The 25,075-nt window shown below is 47.7% G+C and overlaps 1 protein-coding gene and 1 non-coding gene across 2 annotated transcripts in view; both read right to left on the minus strand.

Annotated features, from left to right (window-relative positions):
* The window catches only part of LOC144503050 (hemicentin-1-like), a 390,871-nt gene that overhangs the window by 321,950 nt on the left and 43,846 nt on the right, over positions 1 to 25,075 (minus strand). The window contains exons 3-4 of the mRNA XM_078227553.1: positions 20,754 to 20,912; positions 18,243 to 18,365 (exon numbers count right to left, since the gene is read on the minus strand). Of these exons, the coding sequence (XP_078083679.1) occupies positions 18,243 to 18,365; positions 20,754 to 20,912 (282 nt within the window). The remainder of the gene's footprint in view (positions 1 to 18,242; positions 18,366 to 20,753; positions 20,913 to 25,075) is intronic.
* Positions 21,482 to 21,554, minus strand: trnar-ccu (transfer RNA arginine (anticodon CCU)). Its single transcript has one exon. It is a non-coding gene; the product is annotated as a tRNA-Arg (tRNA).

A 25,075-nucleotide genomic window follows, 5' to 3' on the forward strand; every position in this document is an offset into this window, starting at 1 on the left:
GCCACCACAGCCCAGGCCCCGGCCTCCGCAGCCCAGGGCCCAGCCTCTGCAGCCCAGGGCCCAGCCTCCGCAGCCCAGGCCCCGGCCTCCGCAGCCCAGGCCCCGGCCTCTGCAGCCCAGGCCCGGCCTCTGCAGTCCAGGGCCCGGCCTCCGCAGCCCAGGCCCCGGCCTCCGCAGCCCAGGGCCCAGCCTTGAAAGCCCAGGGCCCAGCCTCCGCAGTCCAGGGCCCGGCCTTGAAAGCCCAGGCCCCGGCCTCCGCAGCCCAGGCCCCGGCCTCCGCAGCCCAGGGCCCAGCCTCCGCAGCCCAGGGCCCAGCCTCCGCAGCCCAGGGCCCAGCTTCCGCAGCCCAGGGCCCAGCCTCCGCAGCCCAGGGCCCAGCCTCCGCAGCCCAGGGCCCAGCTTCCGCAGCCCAGGCCCCGGCCTCCGCAGCCCAGGGCCCAGCCTCCGCAGCCCAGGGCCCAGCTTCCGCAGCCCAGGGCCCAGCCTCTGCAGCCCAGGCCCCGGCCTTGAAAGCCCAGGGCCCGGCCTCGGCAGCCCAGGGCCCGGCCTCGGCAGCCCAGGGCCCGGCCTCGTCAGCCCAGGGCCCAGCGTCAGCCCAGGGCCCGGCCTCGTCAGCCCAGGGCCCGGCCTCAGCAGGCCATGGCCGGACCTCGGCAGCCCAGGCCGGGCCTCAATAGTCGCTCACCATTCACATCCACCCCGACCACCTGGGCAACTTGTACCACTAGGAGAGTGCACCGCGGCAAGAGCCAGGCCCATCGCTGGAGGGTAACCTGGAGAAGGGGGCCGGTTGAGGGAGTTGGAAGTCAGTAAGAGGCTGGAGTCTAGCTGGAGGGTCAGCAGATACAGAGTGAAGACTTTGTGGCTTGGCCAGCTATTGGAGTACAGGGATATCACCAGCCTGGGAAAGCAGCAGGTTCACTATTTTATTCCAATTCAAGCAGCTGTAAAATGTTGATAGCAGTGGAAGTGAAGCTAAATGTGGTGTTCTTCCCAATTTACAGCAAAAAATTACCAACTCAATCAAAAATCAAGGCTGTGCTATTCAGGAAAGTACCTTGTTTTAAAAATTGTGTTATTAGAATGCAGGGGACATCTGTACACAAACTCACAGTGTTGGCTTAGTCGATAATATCCAGGGCATTGCAACTGGCCTCACTGTTGTTTCAGGGATATGAAAAGCAAACATAAGAAACAGGATCAGGTGTAAGCCATTCTGTACTTGGAGCTCTGCCATTCAATGAGATCATGGCTACGTTTTTTACACCATTTTTATAGATTCGTAGAATCCCTACAGTACAGAAGGAGACCATTCAGCCCATCGAGTCTGTACCGACCACAATCCCATTCAGATCCTATTCCCATAACCCCACGCATTTACCCTGCTAACCTCCCTGACACTGGGGTCAATTTAGCATGACCAATCCATCTAACCTGCACATCTTTGGACTGTGGGAGGAAACCGGAACACCCAGAAGAAACCCACGCAGACACGGGGAGAACGTGCAAACTCCACACAGACAGTCACCCAAACCTGCACCATCCTCACATGTTTTTAACACGCGGAAATCAGTCCATGTGACCATAAGACATAGGAGCAGAATTAGGCCACTCGGCCCATCAAGTCTGCACTTGATGGGCCGAGTGGCCTATTTTTCTCACCCCCATTCTCCTGCCTTTTCCCCATAACCCCTGATCCCCTTATTAATCAAGAACCTATCTATCTCTGTCTTAAAGACACTCAATGACCTGGCCTCCACAGCCTTCTGCGGCAAAGAGTCCCACAGATTCACCACCCTCTGGCTGAAGAAATTCCTCCTCATCTCTGTTTTAAAGGATCGTCCCTTTAGCCTGAGGGTGTGCCCTCTGGTTCTAGTTTTTCCTACCAGTGGAAACCTCCTCAGTCAATCTCAGTCCTGAACATTCCGAACAACTCAGACTCCACAGCCCTCTGGGACAGAGAATTCCAAAGATTCACCAGAAGAAATTCCTCCTGGTCTCAGTCCGAAGTAACCTGCCCCTCATTCTGAGACTGTGGGCGGAATTTCCCCGTCCGACCTGCCACGGGAATCGCAGCGGGCGGGGCACGGACCATGCAAAGGTCCGTTGACCTCAGGCGGGATTTTCCAGTCTTGGGGCGAGCCCGACTGGAAAACCTCGCCCTGTGTTCTGGTTCCACCCACACCCCCCCCCAAAGCCAGGGTAGGGAAAGAGAGAAATAAAATCAGCTCAGATGTAGATTCCTGATCACTATCCAATGATGCTCGCTAAAAAAATAATCCATATCTTCATCATGGCTCCTTGAATCTAAAATTAGGATCAATTGTGATATCTGGCAAATAAATATGACTGCACTTGGAACAACGGATTGGCACAATATCCTTTCACCCCTTGGGTCAAATCTACCGCTATCAATGGAACAACATTCTAGTTTGGTGTAGGGGTTGTGTGTGTGATATGATCGGTGGATATAGATTACTTGCTTGCTTACTGGGATTAATGCACAGTAATTAAGGCACAGTCTAAGTTTTATATTTCCTAATGAAGTTATCAAGCTGTTTAACGCAGACTCACAAACCTACTAATTAATATTATAGATGCCAAGTCCAACATTTGGATACGGCGAGTTGCCAAGGAAACAGTTTTCTATGTTTTATTCAAACCAACCAAATATTTTCACTAATAAGGAAGTAATTAGTGCCCTCTCCTTAAAGGGCCACCCTGTAATAAAGAAAACAATAACTTAAAGTATCTCAAATCAAATCACGACGACATTTCCCAGGGTTTTCTTTTATTAATTTTTACAGGATGTGGACATCACTGGCTGGGTCGGCATTTATTGCCCATCCCTAACTGCCCTCCCTCCATTTAAGAAGTCTCACAACGCCAGGTTCAAGTCCAACAGGTTTATTTGGAATCACAAGCTTTCGGAGCGCTGTTCCTTCATCAGATGAGTGGAGAGGTAGGTTCACAAACACGGCATATATAGGCAAAGACACAATTGCATTCCAACCATTATCTTGCAATTGTGCCTTTGCCTATATATCCCGTGCTTGTGAACCTACCTCTCCACTCACCTGATGAAGAGCAGCGCTCCAAAAGCTTGTAATCCCCAAATAAACCTGTTGGACTTTGACCTGGTGTTGTGAGACTTCTTATTGTGCCCACCGCAGTCCAACATTGGCATCTAAGAACATAAGAACATAAGAAATAGGAGCAGGAGTAGGCCATCTGGCCCTTCGAGCCTGCCCCGCCATTCAACAAGAACATCTCCACATCATGGCTCCCTCCATTTCAGAGGGCATTTGAGAGTCAACCACATTGCTGTGGGTCTGGAGTCACATGGAGGCCAGACCAGGCAAGGACGGCAGATTTTCTTCCCAAAAAGGACATTAGGGAACCAGATGGGTTTTTCCAACAATCAACAATGGTTTCACGGTCATCAGTAGATTCTTAATTCCAGATTTTTTATTGAATTCAAATTCCACCATCTGCTGTGGTGAGATTTGAACCGGGTCCCCAGACCTTGCCCTGGGTCTCTGGATTGTGAGTCCAGTGACAAGACCCATGTGCCACTGCCTCCCCGTGATGATGCATTCCAGTCCCTCTGGTACCTATCAATCGGAGGAGGCCTTGAAAATACATATATCCTCTACTGAAGCAGTCCATGTCCAATTCAACAAGACTGTGACAAGTAACATTCATGTCACACAAGTGCCAGGGAATGACCAAAAGAGGATCTAACCATCTTCCCTTGACATTCAATGAATCTTCCACTATCAACATCTCGTGGTCGACCATGGACCAGAAGCTGAATTGGACTAGCCATATAAATACTGTGGCTACTAGAATAGGTCAGAGGCTAGGAATCCTGTGGAGAGAACTCACCTCCTGACCCTGCCCCCCGCCACCCCCCAACCCCCCTCCCCACCCCCCACCCCCACCCTCCAAAGCCTGTCCACCATCTACAAGGCACAAGTCAAAAGTCTGATGGAATACTCTCCATTTGTCTGGATGAGTGCAGCTCCAACAACACCCAAAAAGCTTGACACCATCCAGGACAAAGTAGCCGGCTTGATTGGTACTCTATCCACAAACATTCACTCCCTCCACAACCAACACACATTGACAGCAGTGTGTACAATATACAAGATGCATTACAGCAACTCACAAAGACTCCTTGAACAGCATCTTCCAAACTCATGACCACTACCATCTAGAAGAATGAGGGCAACTGATACTTGGGAACACCTCCACCTGGAGGTTCTCCTCCAAGTCACTCACCATCCTGACTTGGAAATATATCAGCCATTCCTCCACTGCCGCTGGGTTAAACTCCTCAAACTCCGTCCTAAGCAGGACTATTGGAGCACTTGCACCACATGGACTGCAGCGGTTCAAGAAGGCAGCTCACCAAGGGCAATGAGCGATGGGCAGTAAATGCTGGCCGAGCCAGCGATGCCTAAAACAAAATGTAGACACCACACGTTCCCTCTCCAGGGGCGTCACGGGACAGAAGCAGGTATTCGGGTCAAACAATCCCTCACCACACAGGGCCTGGAGCCAGGGGTGGTCATCCTGGACAAGCCCAGGAACAGGCTCAAGAGAGGGTCCTCTGACTTGCCTGTCACCAACACCCTTCATCTTCCACATTGTTAACTGAAGATCAAGAGCAGGGAACTGAACTTCAGTCAGAGTCGAGGGAGCAGTTCCTCAGACATTGGAAGTGAAATAGGTTTCTAAACCTTCAAAAGTATGGATGGGGATCTAGATCCAGGTGACACAGGATAAGGGGTAGGCATTTAGGACCGAGGTGAGGAATCATAGAATACCTAGAGAGCAGAAAGAGGCCATTTGGCCCATCGAGCCTGCACCGACAACAATGCTACTCAGGCCCTATCCCCGTAACCCCAATATTTACCCTGCTAATCCCTCTACCCACGCATCCCAGGACATTAAGGGGCAATCTAGCATGACCAATGCACCTAACCCGCACATCTTTGGACTGAGGAATTTCTTCACTCAGAGGATGGTAAATCTTTGAAATTCTCTACCTCAGAAGACTGAAGACTCTGCCATTGATTTGATTTATTATTGTCACAGGTATTAGTATACAGTGAAAAGTATTGTTTCTCGCACGCTATACAGACGAAACATACCATACATAGAGAAGGAAAGGAGAGGGTGCAGAATGTAGTGTTACTGTCATAGCTAGGATGGAGAGAAAGATCAGCTTAATGCGAGGTTTCAAAAGTCTGACAGCAGCAGGGAAGAAGCTGTTCTCAAGTCGGTTGGTACGTGACCTCAGATTTTTGTATCTTTTTCTCGACGGAAGAAGGCGGAATAGAATATGTCCGGGGTGCGTGGGATCCTTAATTATGCTGGCTGCTTTTCCGAGGCAGTGGGAAGTGTAAACAGAGTCAATGGATGGGAGGTTAGTTTGCATGATGGACCGGGCTTTGATCACTAAGACAGGGATCAATAGATTTCTAAATATTTCAGCAATCAACAAATAAGGGGATAGTGCAGGAAAGTGGTGTCAATGTAGAAAATCAGCCATGATCTAGTTGAATGGCAGAGCAGACTCAAGGAGCCAATACTCCTGTTCCTAACTCCCATGTAGTTATGTTTCAAAGTGTGCCGCCTTTGTTTGATAGGTAGCTTCAATTATCCTGGAACTCAGTGGCAGCATGGTTGCTCATCTGTTGTGGAAGGATATGCAGTTGAAAGTATATAAGACTGTTTCCTGACTCAACATGTAAGCAAATTAACCAGAGATAATCATATATTAGATCCAGCGGTTAGTTGTGAACCTCACCTCATGGTGGATCTCCATGTGGGGGAACATCTGGGCAACAGCGACCACAACGTTATTAAGCATCAAACAGCTGGTGGAACCCAAAGGGGCTGAAAGTCTACAATTCGTACCAGATTTCCAAAAGGCAAACGTTGCTAAAATGGCAGATGATTTGGATTGGGATAATTGGCTAACACCACCGGAGGCGGGCGTACCTCATGTAGAAGAGAAAGCAAACGTTTTTAAGAACAGTATTAAAAACATGTGAAAGAGAAACAAGTACCCAAAGAAGGGAATGTGGTTTCAAAACCAGCTAAGTGGCCTTGTACAAAAACAGATAAGATGCAAACAAAAATCTTTCTACAAATCAAAGGTATCTAAAATTCAACTTAATGGAGTTAAGCACCAGGAACAGCTAAAGAAAACAAACGCTGCTTTTATAATTGCTGAAAGGATCATGGAAAAGAGGATCGTGGACAATTGTGGAGGTAATGGGAAAAGCTTCTTCGATAATATGATGATGCCAGCATGATCTGGACAGGTTGGATGAGTGGGCTAATCTATGGCAGATGCAGAATAATTTGGATAAATGTGAGGTTATTCACTTTGGAAGCAAAAACAAGAAGGCAGATTACTACCTGAATGTCTGTAAATTGGGAGAGGGGAGTGTGCAGCGGGACCTGGGTGTCCTTGTGCACCAGTCGCTGAAGGTAAGCATGCAGGTGCAGCAGGTGGTAAAGAAGGCCAATGGCATGTTGGCCTTCATTGTGAGAGGTTTCGAGTACAGGAGCAGGGATGTGTTGTTGCAACTATACAGGGCCTTGGTGAGGCCACGCCTGGAGTATTGTGTGCAGTTTTGGTCTCCTTTTCTGAGGAAGGATGTTCTTGCTCTCAAGGGAGTGCAGCGAAGGTTTACCAGGCTGATTACGGGGATGGCGAGGAGAGATTGACTAGGTTAGGAGTGTTTTCGTGGAGTTCAGACGAATGAGGGGGGGATCTCACAGAGACTTATAAAATTCTAACAGGACTAGACAGAGTAGATGCAGGGAGGATGTTCCCAATGGTGGGGGAGTCCAGAACCAGGGGTCACAGTCTGAGGATTCAGGGTAAACCATTTAGGACGGAGATGAGGAGACATTTCTTCACCCAAAGAGTGGTGAGCCTGTGGAATTCATTACCACAGGAAGTAGTTGATGCCAAAACATTAAATGTGTTCAAGAGGCGGCTGGATATAGCACTTGGGACGAATGGGGTCAAAGGTTCCGGGGAAAAAGCAGGATTAGGCTATTGAGTGGGACGATCAGCTATGATCATGGTGAATAGCAGAGCAGGCTCGAAGGGCCAAATGGCCTCCTCCTGCTCCTGTCTTCTGTGTTTCTATGTTTCTCTGTTTCTATGCTAATATGAAGAGTCAAAGAACTGCCAAAGGTTGTAATGGGTCAGTGAAGGATGTCCAAGTACAGGACCCACTGAGAATTGCAGCAATACTCAATCAGTACATCTTGAAGGCAATGCTCAATTGTTAAAATTTAATGATGATGTTAACCATAAAAGTAATAATATTAACTTAGCTGAAAACATTGTTTTGGATAGAATTAAGAATTTGAAACTTGATAGAGTTGCCAAGGCCGATGGATATCCACTGGAGGGTACTCAGGGAGATGGGACACATGCTGTGTGAGTCACTTGTCTGTATTTTTAACAGCTTACTGCACTCTCTAGTGGGAAGAAGCTAATATAATCCCTATCTTTATAAAAGGAGATGGTTCAGCCTCCAGAATTAGGCCACTCGGCCCATCATGTCTCCTTCGGCATTCAATCAAGGCTGATATGATTCTCATCCCCATTCTCCTGTCTTCTCCCTGTAATCCTTGGTCCCCTTACTGATCAAGAACCTATCCATCTCTGTCTTAAAGACACTCAATGACTTGGCCTCCACAACCCTCTGTGGCAATGAATTCCACAGATTCACCATCCTCTGGCTGAAGAAATTCCTCCTCATCTCAGTTTTAAAGGAGCGTCCCTTCACTCTGATGTTGTACCCTCAAGTTCTAGTCTTTCCCACTAGTGGAAACATCCTCTCCACGTCCACTTTATCTAGACCTCTCAATATTCTCTAAGTTTCAATTAGATCCTCCTTCATCCTTCTAAACTCCATTGAGTATAGACCCAGACTCCTCCATCACTCCTCATATGACAAACCCTTCATTCCTGGGATCATTCTTGTGAACCTCCTCTGGAGCCCCTCGGAGGCCAGCACATCCTTCCTTATAGGTATGGGGGCCCAAAATTGCATTTTAGAGTTTGGGCACATTATTGGCAAATTATGTTTCATTTGGAAAAGTGCAGCGTTATAGAGTCATAGAGTCATAGAGGTTTACAGCATGGAAACAGGCCCTTCGGCCCAACTTGTCCATGCCACCCTTTCTTTTTAAACCCCCAAGCTAATCCCAATTGCCCGCATTTGGCCCATATCCCTCTATACCCATCTTACCCATGTAACTATCAAAATACTTCTTTAAAAGACAAAATTGTACCCGCCTCTACTACTACCTCTGGCTGCTTGTTCCAGACACTCACCACCCTCTGTGAAAAAATTGCCCCTTTGGACACTTTTGTATCTCTCCCCTCTCACCTTAAACCTATGCCCTCTAGTTTTAGACTCCCCTATCTTTGGGAAAAGATATTGACTATCCAGCTGATCTGTGCCCCTCATTATTTATAGACCTCTATAAAATCACCCCTCAGCCTCCTACGCTCCAGCGAAAAAAATCCCAGTCTATCCAGCCTCTCCTTATAACTCAAACCATCAAGTCCCGGTAGCATCCTAGTAAATCTTTTCTGCACTCTTTCTAGTTTAATAATATCCTTTCTATAATAGGGTGACCAGAATTACCATAGAACCATAGAAAATTACAGCTCAGAAACAGGCCTTTTGGCCCTTATTGTCTGTGCCGAACCATTTTTTGCCTAGTCCCACTGACCTGCACTTGGACCATATCCCTCCACACCCCTCTCATCCATGAACCCATCCAAGTTTTTCTTAAATATTAAAAGTGACCCCGAACTGGGACACAGAATAAACACTCAACAGTAAAAAGCATCAAAGGAGGGGAGATCTTAGTATTCTACTGAATACATTGCTAAAAGTTCAAAAACAATGTCTTAAAGTAACAGTCATAGCAAAGAGGGTGCTGGGTGCATTTACAAGATGACTGATAGCAAGACCATGCACGCTATTCTGTCCTTAGACAAGACCTCGGTCAGTCTTCAGTTAGAATAACATGTACGTTTTTGGGTTGCTCAGGTGGTGGGTGATATTGAGGCTTTGGAAAGAGTGCAGAGGAAGGTCACCAGACCAGTTCCCAGTCTGACGTATCTCGATTACAAAGAATGGCAAATATTGCTGGGCACCCTGTGCTTCAGAGAAGCAGAGGAGAGATCGGATTGATGTTCCACGGTGGCACAGTGGTTAGCACTGCTGCCTCACAGCGCCAGGGACCTGGGTTCGATTCCCAGCTTGGGTCACTGTCTGTGTGGAGTCTGCACGTTCTCCCCGTGTCTGCGTGGGTTTTCTCTGGGTGCACGGGTTTCCTCCCACAGTCTGAAAGACGTGCTGGTTAGGTTGATTGGCTATGCTAAGTTGCCCCTTAGTGTCCCGGGATGCGTAGGTTAGATGGATTAGTGGGGCAAATATATGGGGATGCGGGGATAGGGTCAAGTGGGATTGTTGTTGGTGCAGACTAGATGGGCCAAATAGCCTCCTTCTGCACTGTAGCCATTCTATGATAAATAGGCTGTGTTCAAGTTGATACTTTGTTCCATTTAAATAACTTGGGGTCATAATTTTAACTTGTTTAAGGCCAGTTCTGGTTCAATATCAGGACATGGATCCTTTGCAAGAGATGGTGGCCTTGAGGGATAGGCCGGTGACTTGTGTGGTGGAGACCACTTTGGTGATTACCTGGACAGTGAATTTGGTGAATAGTGGACCAGTTTCTGGATGGGTCAAAGGTCACCTTTTACAAAGAAACATTACTCAGTACTGCAGTGACCTCAGAGTTGGTCCAATTGCCTCAGAAGTCAGAGAGGAATTCCCCAACTTTCTTCCCGCAAATATGGGCGGCACGGTGGCACAGTGGTTAGCACTGCTACCTCGCAGCGCCACAGACCCGGGTTCGATTCCCAGCTAGGGCCACTGTCTGTGTGGAGTTTGCACGTTCTCCCCATGTCTGCATGGGATTCCTCCGGGTGCTCCGGTTTCCTCCCACAGTCCAAAGATGTGCGGATTAGGTGGATTGGCCATGCTAAATTGCCCCTTAGTGTCAGGGGTATTAGCAAGGGTAAATACGTGGGTTATGGGGAAAGGGCCTGGATGTGATTGTTGTTGGTGCACACTTGATGGGCTGAATGGCCTCCTCCTGCACTGTAGCGATTCGTTGATAACCTGTTCAGTCTCTCTCCAAGGCACGACAATAATAGCCCGGCCTCATAATTTGATTTGATTTATTATTGTCACGTGCATTAACATAGTGAAAAGTTTTGTTTCTTGTGCGCTATACAGACAAACCATACCGTTCATAGAGAAGGAAACGAGAGAGTGCAGGATGTAGTGTTACAGTCATAGCTAGGGTGTACAGAAAAATCAACTTAATACACCGTTATGTTGCTGCTTTCCTACAGAAAGAACATTCTGAAAGCTCATTTCTATTCAGAAGTCTGGACAAAGGATGCGACTGTAATGCTGGACTCCACGGAGAAGGAGGTTCGAGGTTCAGGCGGGTCGGGTGTCCAAGAAGATGGAAAGATGGAAAGTTCCACAGCACCAAGAGCGTGGAGAATTGAGTAATTGACAGAAAGACCTGACTCCAGCGCAGTAAAGGGACCCACACGTTTGTACATGTCTGACTGGAGAGCACACAGAATTCTCTTGGAACAAGCAATAATAAAGAGCATTTTGGGAAGATTCTAGCGAGCCTGACCCTAAGCTGTAGGCTGCCCTGTCGTGAATATTCCTCGAATCCAGCTCAGACATTACTTCAGTCCACCTAAAATGCAGAATTATTTCAATTCAATAAAAAAAAAACAACTGGGAAGAACAGTTCATGCTCCAACATGTTCTGGCAGCCAAGGCTATGTTTGTGTGCTTCTGATGGTTGCCATGCCAACCAGCGCTATTTTGTTCTGACATGATAGAGTAATAATATCACATTTGCGGTTTGCAATCCAAAAATCAAGCAGTTTATTTTTTCTTGCCACATATTAAGGATGACAAATTGCGAATTGTCAATTTTTGGAGGTCAGATTAAAGTGTACACCTCAATATCTTCGAGTTCCCGTAACCTGTTGGTTTCCATGGGTTCAGAACAACCACACGAGTCGCGCGTAATTGTTAAACCCGTGGGATCGATCCTTTATGTATTTAAAGGAGATTGCAATTATGGGCTGTTATGTATGTGGGGTGTTGCCCCTTTAAGAGGATGGGTCAGGTGACCCAGGGTGTGGGGGTGACTGCCCGGGAAACCGCCCCTGCGGCAGTTGAGGACTGGACTGTGAGAAGTACAGTTCATGAATAAACCCCTACTGTTCCTGGGGCTTGCCTTTCTATGCAACTTCTTTGGAGCTACCTCCTCTGGTAGTCTCAGACTGATCCCATCCTTGTCGCCAGTGTTGGGTCTGAGACTACCAGGGGAGGTAGCTCCAAAGAAGTCACACAGAAAGGCAAGCTACAGGAACAGTTATTGATGAATGTTACTCCTCACAGCGCAGCCCTCGATTGTCATAGGGCTGGTTTCCCAGGCAGGTCATCCCACACCCTGGGTCACCTGACCCATCCTCTTGAAGGGGCTACACCCTGCATACATAACATGGGCAGTCCTTGTTACCAGTTTCCCCACTGAAGATATAGCTCATAAAAGCAGAAGAGCAAGAAAACATGAAGGTTCTTTGCACGCTACGTCTTGGTTAAAACCTCCGTGATGCCTCGATTGCAGTCGCTACAAACTTGAGCTGATGTTGAGTCGCAGAGGAGTTCAAGTAAAAAGATGTCAAAGAAACATAGAAGATGGCGTCACGTGGGGAGGGGAGAAGGTCATATTGGCAATTCCGAGGCTTCCCAATCCTGGCTCTTGGAATTGGGGTGCTGGACAATGCGCTGCCTCCCCATAGCTGGGGACAGGAGGAGTAGCACTGAAGACACCCAGCCTGTCACACCGCCCTGTTTGACTTACCTTCACCCACTCAAGCTACCGACTCAACTCGAGCTGCTCACGCCTCACTCTCTTTGATGCCAGTTCAGGAGCAGCAAGAGGAGATGACTGAACCTTCCTCCTGGTTGCAAAGTGGTTCATTGAGGAGTAAATCAATGTCTCTGTGATGTTGGAGAGGGGGGAAGAGTGTTGCATACACTGCAGCAAATGCAAATGGAAGAATTGTTTGGAGAAAAGAAAGATTATAGAGTTGGCCACTTGATGGTCAGGATTTTGTAAAATAATACATTCATGGGGCATGGGCATCCCGCTGGCTGGCTAGCATTTATTGCCCATTGCTAGTTGTCCGAGGGCAGTTGAGAGTCAACCCACATTGCTGTGGCTATGGAGTCACATGTAGGCCAGACCATGTAAGGACAGCAGATTTCCTTCCCTAAAGGACATTAGTGAACCAGATGGGTTTTTCTAACAATGGTTTCATGGTCATCAGTAGACTCTTAATTCCAGATATCTTTTATTGAATTCAAACCTCCACCATCTGCCATGATGAGATTTGAGCCCGGGTCCCCAAAACATTAGCTGAGTTTCTGGATTAATAGTCTAGCGATAATATCACTAGGCCAACGCAGTCACATTAAGGCTATAGTTCAAAGATGTGAGGGTTAGGTGGATTGGCCATGCTAAATTGCCCCTTAGTGTCAGGAGGGTTAGCAAGGTAAATACGTGGGATTACGGGGATAGGGTGGGATTGTTGTCGGTGCAGCCTCGATGGGCCAAATGGCCTCCTTCGTAGGGATTCTATGATTCTATGTTCTAGCCTGATTTTACTGTATTCACTAAACTGAGGGACTAAGAGATCATCATTGCCAGTGTGGCTTCCAACAACCCTTGAAATGTTCTCCCTCTCTCTCCCAATAGCACCCCCAGTGCTACCATCAGCAACATTTACCAATTTACTGCCTCAAATGACACCTTATAACAAGTAATTGAATGGAGATTGATTGGCACTGGATGGAAAATGACTTCCACATGATGGAAGATCCCAGCTGAGATTGTTGCAATGAATTTTAAATCCCTGAAAAGGCTGCTGATGTGAAGAACTGAAGAAGAAAAAAAAAAGCAATCAACAACTCTCTTGTTATAGTCTAATCTTCGCCAGATGTTGGACCTCTTGCTGTTAAGTGCACAAGTGAAAATCTGGCACTGTCTCAGGCAGTGGCCTGGGTTACTTATAAAACACAGAACAACATAAACTCTTTCTAACACGTTAGGTAATTTAAAAATGTTCCCTTCCTAATCTCAGGGTGATTTTTAATAGAGAAATTTTTACTGAGTTTGCTCATTATTTTTGGACACTTTTCCCTCTCCCTCGTTCTCCCAGGCCTCGCACCACCCATACCTGCCCACCAGGAGGCATCAAGTCGAGTCTCTGATCTCCCCCCACACAAACCAGCTTGAAGCTTCTCAGTCTATAGAATTCAGGTTACTCGCCGTGTACAATACATTGTAAAAACAGCCCCCAAGCCTCATCTCAAAATGGTCCCCTGAACTGAGTTCAGGTCAACTCCACAAGTTGGAGATTCTTCCCAACTCCAAGAGGAGGGGGAATTGGGGCCAAGAGAGAAAATGCTGGAAAATCAGCAGCATCTGTAAGGAGAGAAAAGAGCTGATGTTTCGAGTCCAGATGACCCTTTGTCGAAGCTTTGACCTGTTGAGATTTTCCAGCATTTTCTCTTTTGGTTTCAGATTCCAGCATCCGCAGTAATTTGCTTTTATCCGGGAGGAATTGGGGATTTGATGGAATATTCTCCACTTGCCTGGATGAGTGCAGCTCCAACAACACTCGGAACAAAGCAGCCCGCTTCATTGGCATTCCCTCCCTACTGTGGGCATACCTACACCACATGGACTGCAGCAGTTCAAGAAGGTGGCTCGCCACCACCTATCCAAGAGTAACTTGGGATGGGCAATAAATGCTGATATTGCCAGTAATGCCCCCCATCCCCTGAAAGAACAAAGAGAGTCCAGTCAGTGAAGAAGAGGCAGATCTCGGATTGGCGAGTGGCACAGGGTGATTGCCCCTCCTCCTCCAGTGCTATGACAGAGATCAGATGGAGTCCCTGTCCAGACTGCAGGGCAGTTGTCAGCCCCTCCACGTCCAGCGTACAGTGGGTGAACGACGTGAAACTGAGACACACCAACTGGTGCGTGGCTATCCCAGTGAGAGATGCAGAGCTCCCTCAGCCACTGAGGTAACCTAGCAACCACGTGAATGGAAACACATGCTGGCTGTAATTCCATCTGTTTCGGGAGTTTGATGAAGTGAACGTGAAGGTGGAAAGGCTCCGAGGCGTTTGAAGAAACATCCCACGGACTGCACCGACTGGAACTGAACAGTTCACACTCAGTCTGCGCTTCTGACCAGCCCGCTGGCTAAAGCCGAGTGCCACGCCTGACCTTGGCCTTGCTCTGAGTGCAGTGGGGTTTGCGCTGTCAGCCGCCCAATGTCTCGGACCATGTTCTGCCCTCCCTTTTAATTGCATATCATTAAAATAATCCAGTTGCAGTCCCCATTAAATTGCCAATGATTCAAATATTTCTGACTCATTAAAAACCCACAGAAATGTAGATTTGATTAACTGCACCGTGCTGGATAATGAGGTTGTGGAATTAGTGCAGTTCACAGCCCTCCCAGGGACTGTTCTCCAAGGCCCGGCATGGCCTCGGGAGCTGGGTCACGGGTTTACACCTGGGACAATCCAGGTCTTCCAATTTGTTGCTCTGACTGAGGTAAGCGTCACTCGACAGGCTTTTAAACTCCACACGGCATCATCACGGTGTTTGCCTTGATTCACTGAGCAGTATTGGCCCTTGGGGGGGGGGGGGGGGGGGGGGTCGTTCTGAGGGTCACATGACCGATGAGGACCCTATGGACTGCCCCAGCGTGAAGCTGAGCCAATTGGCAGGAGGGCGTGTGCCACAGGTCATAGAAATCATAGAAATCCTACAGTACAGAAAGAGGCCATTCGGCCCATCGAGTCTGCACCGACCACAATCCCACCCAGGCCCTACCCCCATATCCCTGCATATTTACCCACTAATCCCTCTAACCTACGCATCTCAGGACACTAAGGGGCAATTTTAGCACGGCCAATCAACCTAACCCGCACATCTTTGGACTTCCAATAAGGTTGAGGAGAAACTAGCAGCTGCAGCCAGGGAGTCAACTCTTACCTAGTTGTACATGTATATATTACACTGTTGGCAATAAAGCTTTTATAGTTAAAGCTGCGTTGAGCCGCCCTCCCTCACCTTGACCTCAGGCTCTTAAGTGTTCTGGAATTTTCTCGGAATCCGAACCCTCTCTTTCTTCTCCAAGCAGAAGGGCGTGCTTTGCGTTGTTCCTGGGGTGACCTCTCCACCCCACCCCCACCCGAGGCCCCTGCCCAGACCTTAGCCTCTTTTTGGCTCCTTATCAAAGTAAAGCAGCAAAATCAGGAGCCCCACAACATGGTAGAAGCCACAGAGTCATTATGGCACAGAGGGAGGCCATTCAGCCCACTGAATCCATGCCAGCTCTCTGTAGAGCAACCCATTCTGTTCCTCCCCCCCCCTCCCCCCCCCCCCCCCCCCGGTTTTTTCCTCATAGTCCGACAAGTGCATTTCCTTCGAGTACTATGGGCCAAGTGCTGGCAAGTGGGATTAGGTGGGCAGGTCAGGGCGTTTCATGCATCAGTGCAGACTTGATGGGCCGAAGGGCCTCTTCTGCACTGCAGTATTCTGTGATTCTATGATTCTGTGCCCATCCAATTCCTTTTTGGAATCACTGAGATCATGTCCCTTCTCACCACCCTCGGAGGCAACGAATTCCAGCTCATCGCCACTCGCTCACAGCCACAACCACCCTCACCCGCCCACGTCTCTTGCTTAAAACCTTGAATCGGATTCCCCCCATCCTTGTACCGGCAGCTAATGGGAACAGTGGCTCTTTGTCTGGAAATCTGCATCTTTCCACTCCATGCCTTCACACCATCATCCCACACCAAACCATAAACGCTCCTTATATCCACCCACATGGTAGCACAGTGGTTAGCACCGCTGCCTCACAGCGCCAGGGACCCGGGTTCAATACCGGCCTTGGGTCACTGTCTGCATGGAGTCTGCACATTCTCCCCGTGTCTGCGTGGGCTTCCTGCGGGTGCTCCAGTTTCCTCCAACACTCCAAAGATGCGCGGGTTAGGTGGATCGGCCATGCTGAATTACCCCTTCGTGTCAGGGGGATTAGCAAGGTAAATACATGGGGTTACGGGGATGGGGCCTGGGTGGGTTTTGTTGTCAATGCTCGATGGGCCAAATGGCCTCCTTCTGCACTGAAGGGATTCTATAACAGGAATAGTCAGTAAACAATGGCAGGACAATACATTAAAACCAGACGTGTGAAACAACTGCACTATCTTGAATAAAGAATGAGTAATCCATCAAACACAAAACATGTAAAGGAAATTACTTTTTGTTTCTTGATTGTCATTTGTCAATGAGGAAAATCTTAAGAAAACCCAAAATTACATCCTTCATCCATAAAATTGTAAACTCCACTCTGAAGCTCTCAAGAGAAAAGACGTAAAAAATATTCACAGCACAGGAAATACCATCAGCACGACACCAACCTCATAACAATTCTCCGCACGTTACTGATAACATATCCCCGTGCAGACAGTATATCTACTAAAAACATTCCAGTCATACCAAACCAGTCTTCCCTCATTCACATATAGAGAGCTGACTGGTTATCAATTAAAACCATTCAAACCAATCCGTGTGCAATGTGCAGAGTGGAACCTTCAGTTAAACATTTACAAGTTACCCAATATGATGTTTGGAGTTTTAGGCTGGGTTTTCACTCCTGAGGCAGATAGAATCATAGAATCATACAATGCAGAAGGAGGCCATTCGGCCCATCGAGTCTGCACCAACCACAATCTCACCCAGGCCCTATCCCCATAACCCCATGCATTTACCCTAGCTAGTCCCCCTGACTCTAAAGGACATTTTAGCATGGCCAATCCACCTAACCCGCACATTTTTGGACTTTTTTTCAGAGTGTGGGAAGAAACCGGAGCACCCGGAGGAAACCCACGCAGACATGGGGAAAATGTGCAAACTCCACACAGACAGTGACCCAAGTTGGGAATCGAAGCCAGGTCCCTGGCGCTGTGAGGCAGCAGTGCCAACCACTTTGCCCCCAATATAGGAAATTTCCTGACTCGCTGGACCCGCCTTGGAACAAAGACCCCCAAATGTTGCAATATTAGGGGTCGGTGGGGATCTGAATCTCACTGCCTGAAAGGAGTGTACACGCAGAAACCCTCACAACATTTAAAAAATACCTGAACATGCACTTGAAGTGCACTACTCAAGAAGCTTGACACCATCCAGGACAAAGCAGCCCGCTTGATTAGCACCACATCTACAAACATTCACTCCCTCCACCACCGACGCTCAGTAGCAGCAGTGTGTACTATCTACAAGATGCACTGCAGCAATTCACCAAAGATCCTTAGACAGCACCTTCCAAACCCACGACCACTTCCAACTAGAAGGACAAGGGCAGCAGATAAATGGGAACGCCACCACCTGAAGTTCTCCTCCAAGCCACTCACCATCCTGACTTGGAAATATATCGCCGTTCCTTCGCAGTCGCTGGGTCAAAATCTGGAGTTCCCACACTAATGGCATTGTGGGTTAACCCACAGAACATGGACTGCAGCGATTCAAGAAGGCAGCTCGCCACCACCTTCTCAAGGGCAACAAGGGATGGGCAATAAATGCTGGCCAGCCAGCGACGCCCATGTCCCATGAATGAATTTTTTAAAAGTGCTGTAACCTACAAGCCTACAGAACAAGAGCTGGAAAGTGGGATTCAGCTGGATGGCTCCTTGTTGGATAACATCAATGGGCAGAATGGCCTCCTTCTATGCTGTATATTTCCATACTTCTAGAAGATCCTTGGTTTGGTTTCATGGCAGGCTCTGGCTGCCGTGCGACCAGGCCAGACTGAGGATATCAGCCACGGTTCCTGCTCCTGATCACTTCCCTGTGCCCCATGCTTAGCACACAACCACACGCAATCTGGGTCTTTGAAAGGATGCAACCCCATCTCCTGAGAAACATCCTTCTGAGAGGAGCGGGGAGGGGATTGAAAAAATAGAATTCCGTTAAAAGCTGCATCGGCTTACCTCATTGACCTGCTGTTTATCCAGGTGGAATATTTGACCCGAGCTGGTTGATGCCACCTCTTCAAATGCCCGATACCCAGGGTGACCTCTGTCCCCACAGTCTCCAGTCAACACAAATACAACCTGCGCAGACAAAAGAAGCCGTCACTTCAATCCCCTCACCAAGGACATTTCCCCAAATCACCAGAGATTTACACCTGGTAAAAGTCAAACATTTATCTTCCGAAAGAAATGGCATTCTAGAATTAAGCCTAATCGACTTTGAACCAAAATAAATGGTAATGCCAGGATGCTGGCAATCCAAAATAACAGCAAACAAATACTCTGCAGGTGCTGCACAACTCAGTTTTACTGTCTCCATAAATACTGCTGTGGACAGAGAAAGAACGGCTACGATAATGATTCAACAATAGCAGCTTTAAAGCGGCTTTTCTGGCTGAGAGTCAAGCATGCTGGGATTTTTGGTCAACTTATAATTAAAACCAGATGCAGGTTGCAAAGTTGCTCTGGGTCAGGGATCTGGTCTGGGAACTGTGATCCGAAGCTTCCTGTGTTGGTCAAATCAGGGAAGTTGTTTACATTGACTCAGACATTGTGGCTTTGAATTTTATTGCCGTTATGTGTGTTGCATGTCATGTCAAGTAAGCATAATGGCGTTGTTTGTAAGTAATTTCATTGGATGTTCGAGCCATTTGATCGGTTTCTGGTTACACAGTTGGCTGAATGACAGAGAATCCTAGAATCCCTACAGTGCAGGAGGCCATTCGGCCCATAAAGTCTGCACCGACCACAATCCCACCCTGGTCCTATTCCCGTAACCCCACATATTTATCCTGCTTATCCCCTGACACTAGGGTCAATTTTAGCATGGTCAATCTAACCCGCACATCTTTAGACTAATCTTCTGGAAGCAAGTGGAGGATTTGTAGATTTGCCAGCAGCAACTCTATAGAGACTAACCGTTGTAAGAAGCATGTGCTCTGAAGGAAGTTTCCTCAGAGAAGAAGATAGATTCTACATCGAGGATATTTCTTGACCAAGGTTTTTACTGAATTCTGTAGTTTCTATTTTCAGTTAAATAGTTAAAGTTAAGGTTCAGTTAAAGTTAAAGTTTGGTTGAGAGTTGATGCTCAGTTAAGAGTTAAAGCTCAGTAAAAGATTTAATGAGTTGCAACTGTTCATGTTGGAGTTAGTATCTGAGGTGTTAACTAAAGAAATAGTTGAATGAATTAAAAAGTCGATTATTGTTCTTGTTTGTCTCATTAAACTGGAATGCTTGCAAGGTGTTTAAATTAAAAGCTGGATAACACTGTCAACCCCACTAAGTATTTCCAGAACTTTCCGTTCTGATTTTCAACCAACAGACTCGATTAACAAGACCCATTCATCCTCCTATGGGTGTGAAACTCTTGACAATAGCAGCCTAAAAGATGCCCCTTTGGTACGTGCAGGGCACTGAAGGGAGGGAAGAGGACGTAGAGAGGAACAGTGATGAAGCAGGAGTCACATGGGCTGGGAGGGAGTGGGGGTCAGCGAATGGGGAAGGTGGACCGGGAGGGTACGTTAATCACAAGAGGAAGGATGAAGGGTTGGGGTGAAAGATTGCAGCGATCCGGTGATAGAGGGAAGGTAAAGGGCGGTGATCGGAAGAGGAAGTTGGTGAGCGTGCGGTGATCGGGATAGGGAGGGAGGCCAGCAGTGGCAGCAATGTGGACCTGTTAGAAACACCCCCACAACTCCTGACTCAACATTCAGATAAGCATCTCCTTTAAAACACTTGGCCTTTTGACCTGGGCGTGCAGAGGCCCTGGCCCTGATCATCTGGCCTCGGGTAAGCCACATTGTCCAGAGAATAACTGGTACCGGGGAAACCCCAGGGGGGGCTTAAAGTAATCATTTGGTCTCTAATTTCTGTATGCAAAGCCCCTCATGTCTATTTCAGAAGTGGGCCCTGGATGGTTTACAGTCTTCACCAATACAGCGGGCACTGCCTATCCAGTGTGTAATGAGTGCCTCTATCCAAGTGTCACATTGGAAACTTAGACAACCCATTTCCCCCAACGCCATCGAGTTACTGCAGGTTGCAAGATGAAAAGCTTCTTTTCCGCAATGAACAATTCTTTTGACAAATACACAATGTCAATTAAACAGATTTCCGACACATTCTATGGTGCAACTTAATGGGTTGAGCCCTCAACGCTGGTTCAAAATTGGATGGGAAAAGTTGACATGCTATTTTATAAGGTTAAACGTTGTCAAGAAAGCTGTGACAACAAGGGCTATACGTTCTACATAAATTTTTTATTTACACATATAGATTTTGAAAAAATATACAGGTGAATCCCCTGAGGCATTGCTCTCAAGACAAGGTCATTACAAAAACAAAGGGAGGAAAGTGTCGATCTCTGACTCACTGAATCAATGCACCCAACTGGAACATTCAGCCTCCTTTTCACGTGTGGGTACTCGCAGGTCAGCCCTGTGATACCCCGCCTACCCCAACCGGCCTACCTGGGACTGCTTCAGCTGGATGAGTTGTAGAACGTCCTTGGTCAGCTGGTAGTCCTTTGCTCGGGCATCAGTGAAGACGTAGATGAAAGAACTGGGTTGAGATACCTCCAGCGCTCGCTTAATCGCTCCCAGGCTCATCTCGGGGCAGTCTCCTCCACCCTGAAAACAAAAAGGATAAAGTCAGACCCACCAATCACTCCACAGTGGTAGTAGTGTAGTGGTATTGTCACTAGGCTAGTAACCCAGAGACCCAGGGGACCCGGGTTCGAATCCCACCACAGCCGATGGTGAAATCAGATTCAATAAAAATCTGGAATTAGAAGTCTAACGATGACCATGAAATCATTGTCGCAAAAATCCATCAGCTTCATTAGTGTCCTTTAATCACAGAAACCCTACAGTGCAGAAAGAGGCCATCTGGCCCATCGAGTCTGTACCGACCACAATCCCACCCAGGCCCTACCCCCATATATTTTACCCACTAATCCCTCTAACCTACGCATCTCAGGACACTAAGGGGCAATTTTTAGCATGGCCAATCAACCTAACCCGCACATCTTTAGACTGTGGGAGGAAACCGGAGCACCCGGAGGAAACCCACGCAGACACGAGGAGAGTGTGCAAACTCCGCACAGACAGTGACCCAAGCCGGGAATCAAACCCAGGTCCCTGGAGCTGTGAAGCAGCAGTGCTAACCACTGTGCCACCGTGCCGCTCCAAATTTAATGCACCCCAGATGGGACTCGAACCCACAATCCCTGGCTTAGGAGGCCAGTGCCTTATCCATTAGGCCACTGGGGCTGTACAAAGGAAGGCAATCTGCTGTCCTTACCTGGTCTGGCCTACACGTGACTCCAGACCCACAGCAATGTGGTTGACTTTTAAATGCCCTCAGGGATGGGCAATAAATGCTGGCCCAGCCGGCAGAAAAACAAAATCACCGACCGCCTTCTGATCCTAAGTTTCTCAAGGTGCCCACAGCCACCTTGACCGTGGGCATCTGAAAGGTGATAAAAACTAGCCTCACCCCATGCCAAAAGACACAAAACACGTCCTTGCAGTAACTATTGTTCATGATAAAGAATCTCTGAATGGTTTTTCGCAGATGGGAGGGCAGGAGGTTGTGAGTATAGAGGTTAACAACAGCAGCCCAACCTCTGCCCGAGCCAAGATTACACAACACAGGTTAGCACAGGGGTCCAGTAATTTGATTTGATTTATTATTGCCACATGTATTGGGATACAGTGAAAAGTATTATTTCTTGTGTGCTAAACAGACAAAACATACCATTCATAGAGTACAGAGGGGAGAAGGAAAGGACAGGGTGCAGAATCAGCCATAGCTAGGGTGTAGAGAAAGGTCAACTTAATATAAGGTAGGTCCATTCAAAAGTCTCAATTCAAATGATTACAGCGAGTAACTTTTTCTACATGAAAAAATAGCTCAAAATTTTAAGTCAACGAAAGAAAGATCCATGTTTGTATTGTATTGTATTGTGTATAAAGCTAACCTTTATGCTACACTTCATTGTTTCGAATGATTATATTAATGAAAACCATGGTTGTGTTTTAGCTATTCGAGTGGTATGGCTACACGGTGGTTACAGGTAGCGCCTTCCGCTTGAGAAACAGCTTTTATTGCTGCGGCCATTATTGTTTCCAATATAACTGAGACAGTAAATTATTCCGAATGTGTCGTTAGAAGCTGCTTTAGCAAGAACATCAGTTGCCAAAAAGAATCTTAATTCTATCCATCCAATGTTAAAGTTTATTTCAAAGAAGGCTTGACTGAAAAAAGTTATATGGACGGCACGGTGGCACAGTGGTTAACACCGCTGCCTCACAACCCGGGTTCGACTCCCGGCTTGGGTCACTGTCTACGCGGAGTCTGCACGTTCTCCCCGTGTCTGTTTCCTGCGGGCGCTCCGGTTTCCTCCAAAAGATGTGCTGGTTAGGGTGCATTGGCCATGCTAAATTCTCCCTCAGTGTACCCGAACAGGTGCCAGAGTGTGGCAACTAGGGGATTTTCATAGTAACTTCATTGCAGTGTTAATGTAAGCCTACTTGTGACACTAATAAATAAACTTTAAAACTTCATGACAATGTCCAAGATACCCCATAATTCAGTTAGGTCTGTTTTCAGTTTTTTTTCCCATTGAAACATAAGTTTCGTAAACCTGTATTTCATTTTTTAAATGCAGAATTATTTCTCTGAGAGACACATGGCTATTTACCAAGAATTCAGTTACGAAATGGGACATTTTCTAAAGGGCAGGATTTTCCGTGCGCTCCTGCAGCGGATTTTGCCATCGGCCGGCAGTGGGATCTTCCAGTCCCATCACTGTCCGTGGGTTTTCCAGTTGTTCTCACCCTCCGCTGCCAGGGGATCCACGGCAAGAGATCTCTGTCGGTGGGACCAGAAGATCCCGCCGGTGGGAACAGCCAGAAAGTTTCATCCGGTTCATCTTGCGACTCCCAATAGTTTATTTCATCTTTTTTAAAAATAGGATCTTCGGAATTTTTGAAAAAGCTACTGATTTCTGGGCTGAGGATTGAATCTCCTCTGTGTGAATCAGTGGAACATGTATCGGGAGTTGGTGAGGCCACACCTGGAGTACTGTGTGCAGTTTGGGTGTCCTTATCTGAGGACGGATGTCCTTGCTATAGAGGGAGTACAGCAAAGGTTTACCAGGCTGATATCTGGGATGGCAGATCTGTCATATGAGGAGAGACCAAATCAGTTACGATTGTATTCATTGCGTTCAGAAGACTGAGAGGGGATCTCATAGAAACTTATAAAGTTCTAACAGGATTAGACAGGGTAGATTCAGAAAGAATGTTCCCAATGGTGGGGGAGTCCAGAACTAGGGGTCATAGCTTGAGGATAAGTTTTAGGACTGAGGTGAGGAGAAATTTATTCACCCAGAGGGTGGTGAATGTGTGGAATTCACTACCACAGAATGTAGTTGAGGCCAAAACATTGTCTGATTTCAAGAAGAAATTAGATATAGCTCTTTGGACTAAAGGGATCAAGGGATATGGGGGGAAGGTGGGATCAGGATTTGATGATCTGCCATGATCAAAATGAATGGCAGAGCAGGCTTGAGGGTCCAAATGGCCAATTCCTATTTCTAGTTTCTATGTTTCTATAGTTTAAGAAGGTTTAGGCTGTGTGTGAGATATTTAAAAGACTTTGGCTGGGATTCTCCGATCTCCTACGGCGTGCCACCGAGAAAGGTGAACTGGGCGCTCTGCCTAATCTTCATTCACTGCAGCGGGACCGGAGAATCCCAGCCGCGGGGCAAGGTCGGAGAATCCCAGCCGCGGGCGAGGTCAGAGAATCCCAGTCACAGGCGAGGTCGAAGAATCCCAGCCGCGGGGCAAGGTCGAAGAATCCCAGCCGCGGGGCAAGGTCGGAGAATCCCAGCTGCGGGGGCGAGGTCGGAGAATCCCAGCCGCGGGGCGAGGTCGGAGAATCCCAGCCGCGGGGCGAGGTCGGAGAATCCCAGTCGCAGGCAAGGTCGGAGAATCCCAGCTGCGGGGGCGAGGTCGGAGAATCCCGGCCTTTACTTGAGGCAGACAAGGAAACAAATGATGCTTCTTGTATTTGTGCCAAATCTCCTAACTTCAGTCTTACTCAGCACCTACTGACCGTGAGCTCATGTGAAAGACTTAAACAGCTGCTATAAACAGGAAAATCACAGTAACTGCAATACTGGAGTCTCAGAGGATAATTTCAATGAACTACAATTTGGCAGGCCATAAATCTTCAATCTACTTCCTTTCTGGATGCTGCAGAATGATTTGAGTTGTTTAATTATGTTTTACTTTTATTTAAAACTCTGTTTAACATGCTTATTTTAGGAGCTGGAAGTTAATATGAAGATAATAGATTCCTGATGTTCGGGAACAGGACAGAAATGTGAATCCCACTCTCAGTGCAGCAGAATCCTGGAAAGCCCCTCCATACCTCAGATCCTCGTCCCTCCCACCATCAGGAGGGGAATTTTCTGTTACTCGGGCCCCAGGCCTCTGCGATTCACTCTCTACCTCACTGCCTCCCATCCTCTCTTGAAAAGCTTCCTTAAAAAGAACATGTCTCTGAACCTGCCACCAGTCCCTCACCCCAATTTGACCCCCTTTCCTCACCGCCTCCCCAATCCACCTGGTTAAAGCCACGGACATAGAATGGACCAGGCAAACCCAACTCAGAATTCCTACAGTGCAGAAGGACGCCATTCGGCCTATCGAGTCTGCACCAACCACAACCCCACCCCAGGCCCTATCCCCACAACCCCCCACATTTACCCCGTTAATCCCTC

Source organism: Mustelus asterias, chromosome 13 (genome assembly GCF_964213995.1).
Source record: "Mustelus asterias chromosome 13, sMusAst1.hap1.1, whole genome shotgun sequence".
Lineage (NCBI taxonomy): Eukaryota > Metazoa > Chordata > Chondrichthyes > Carcharhiniformes > Triakidae > Mustelus > Mustelus asterias.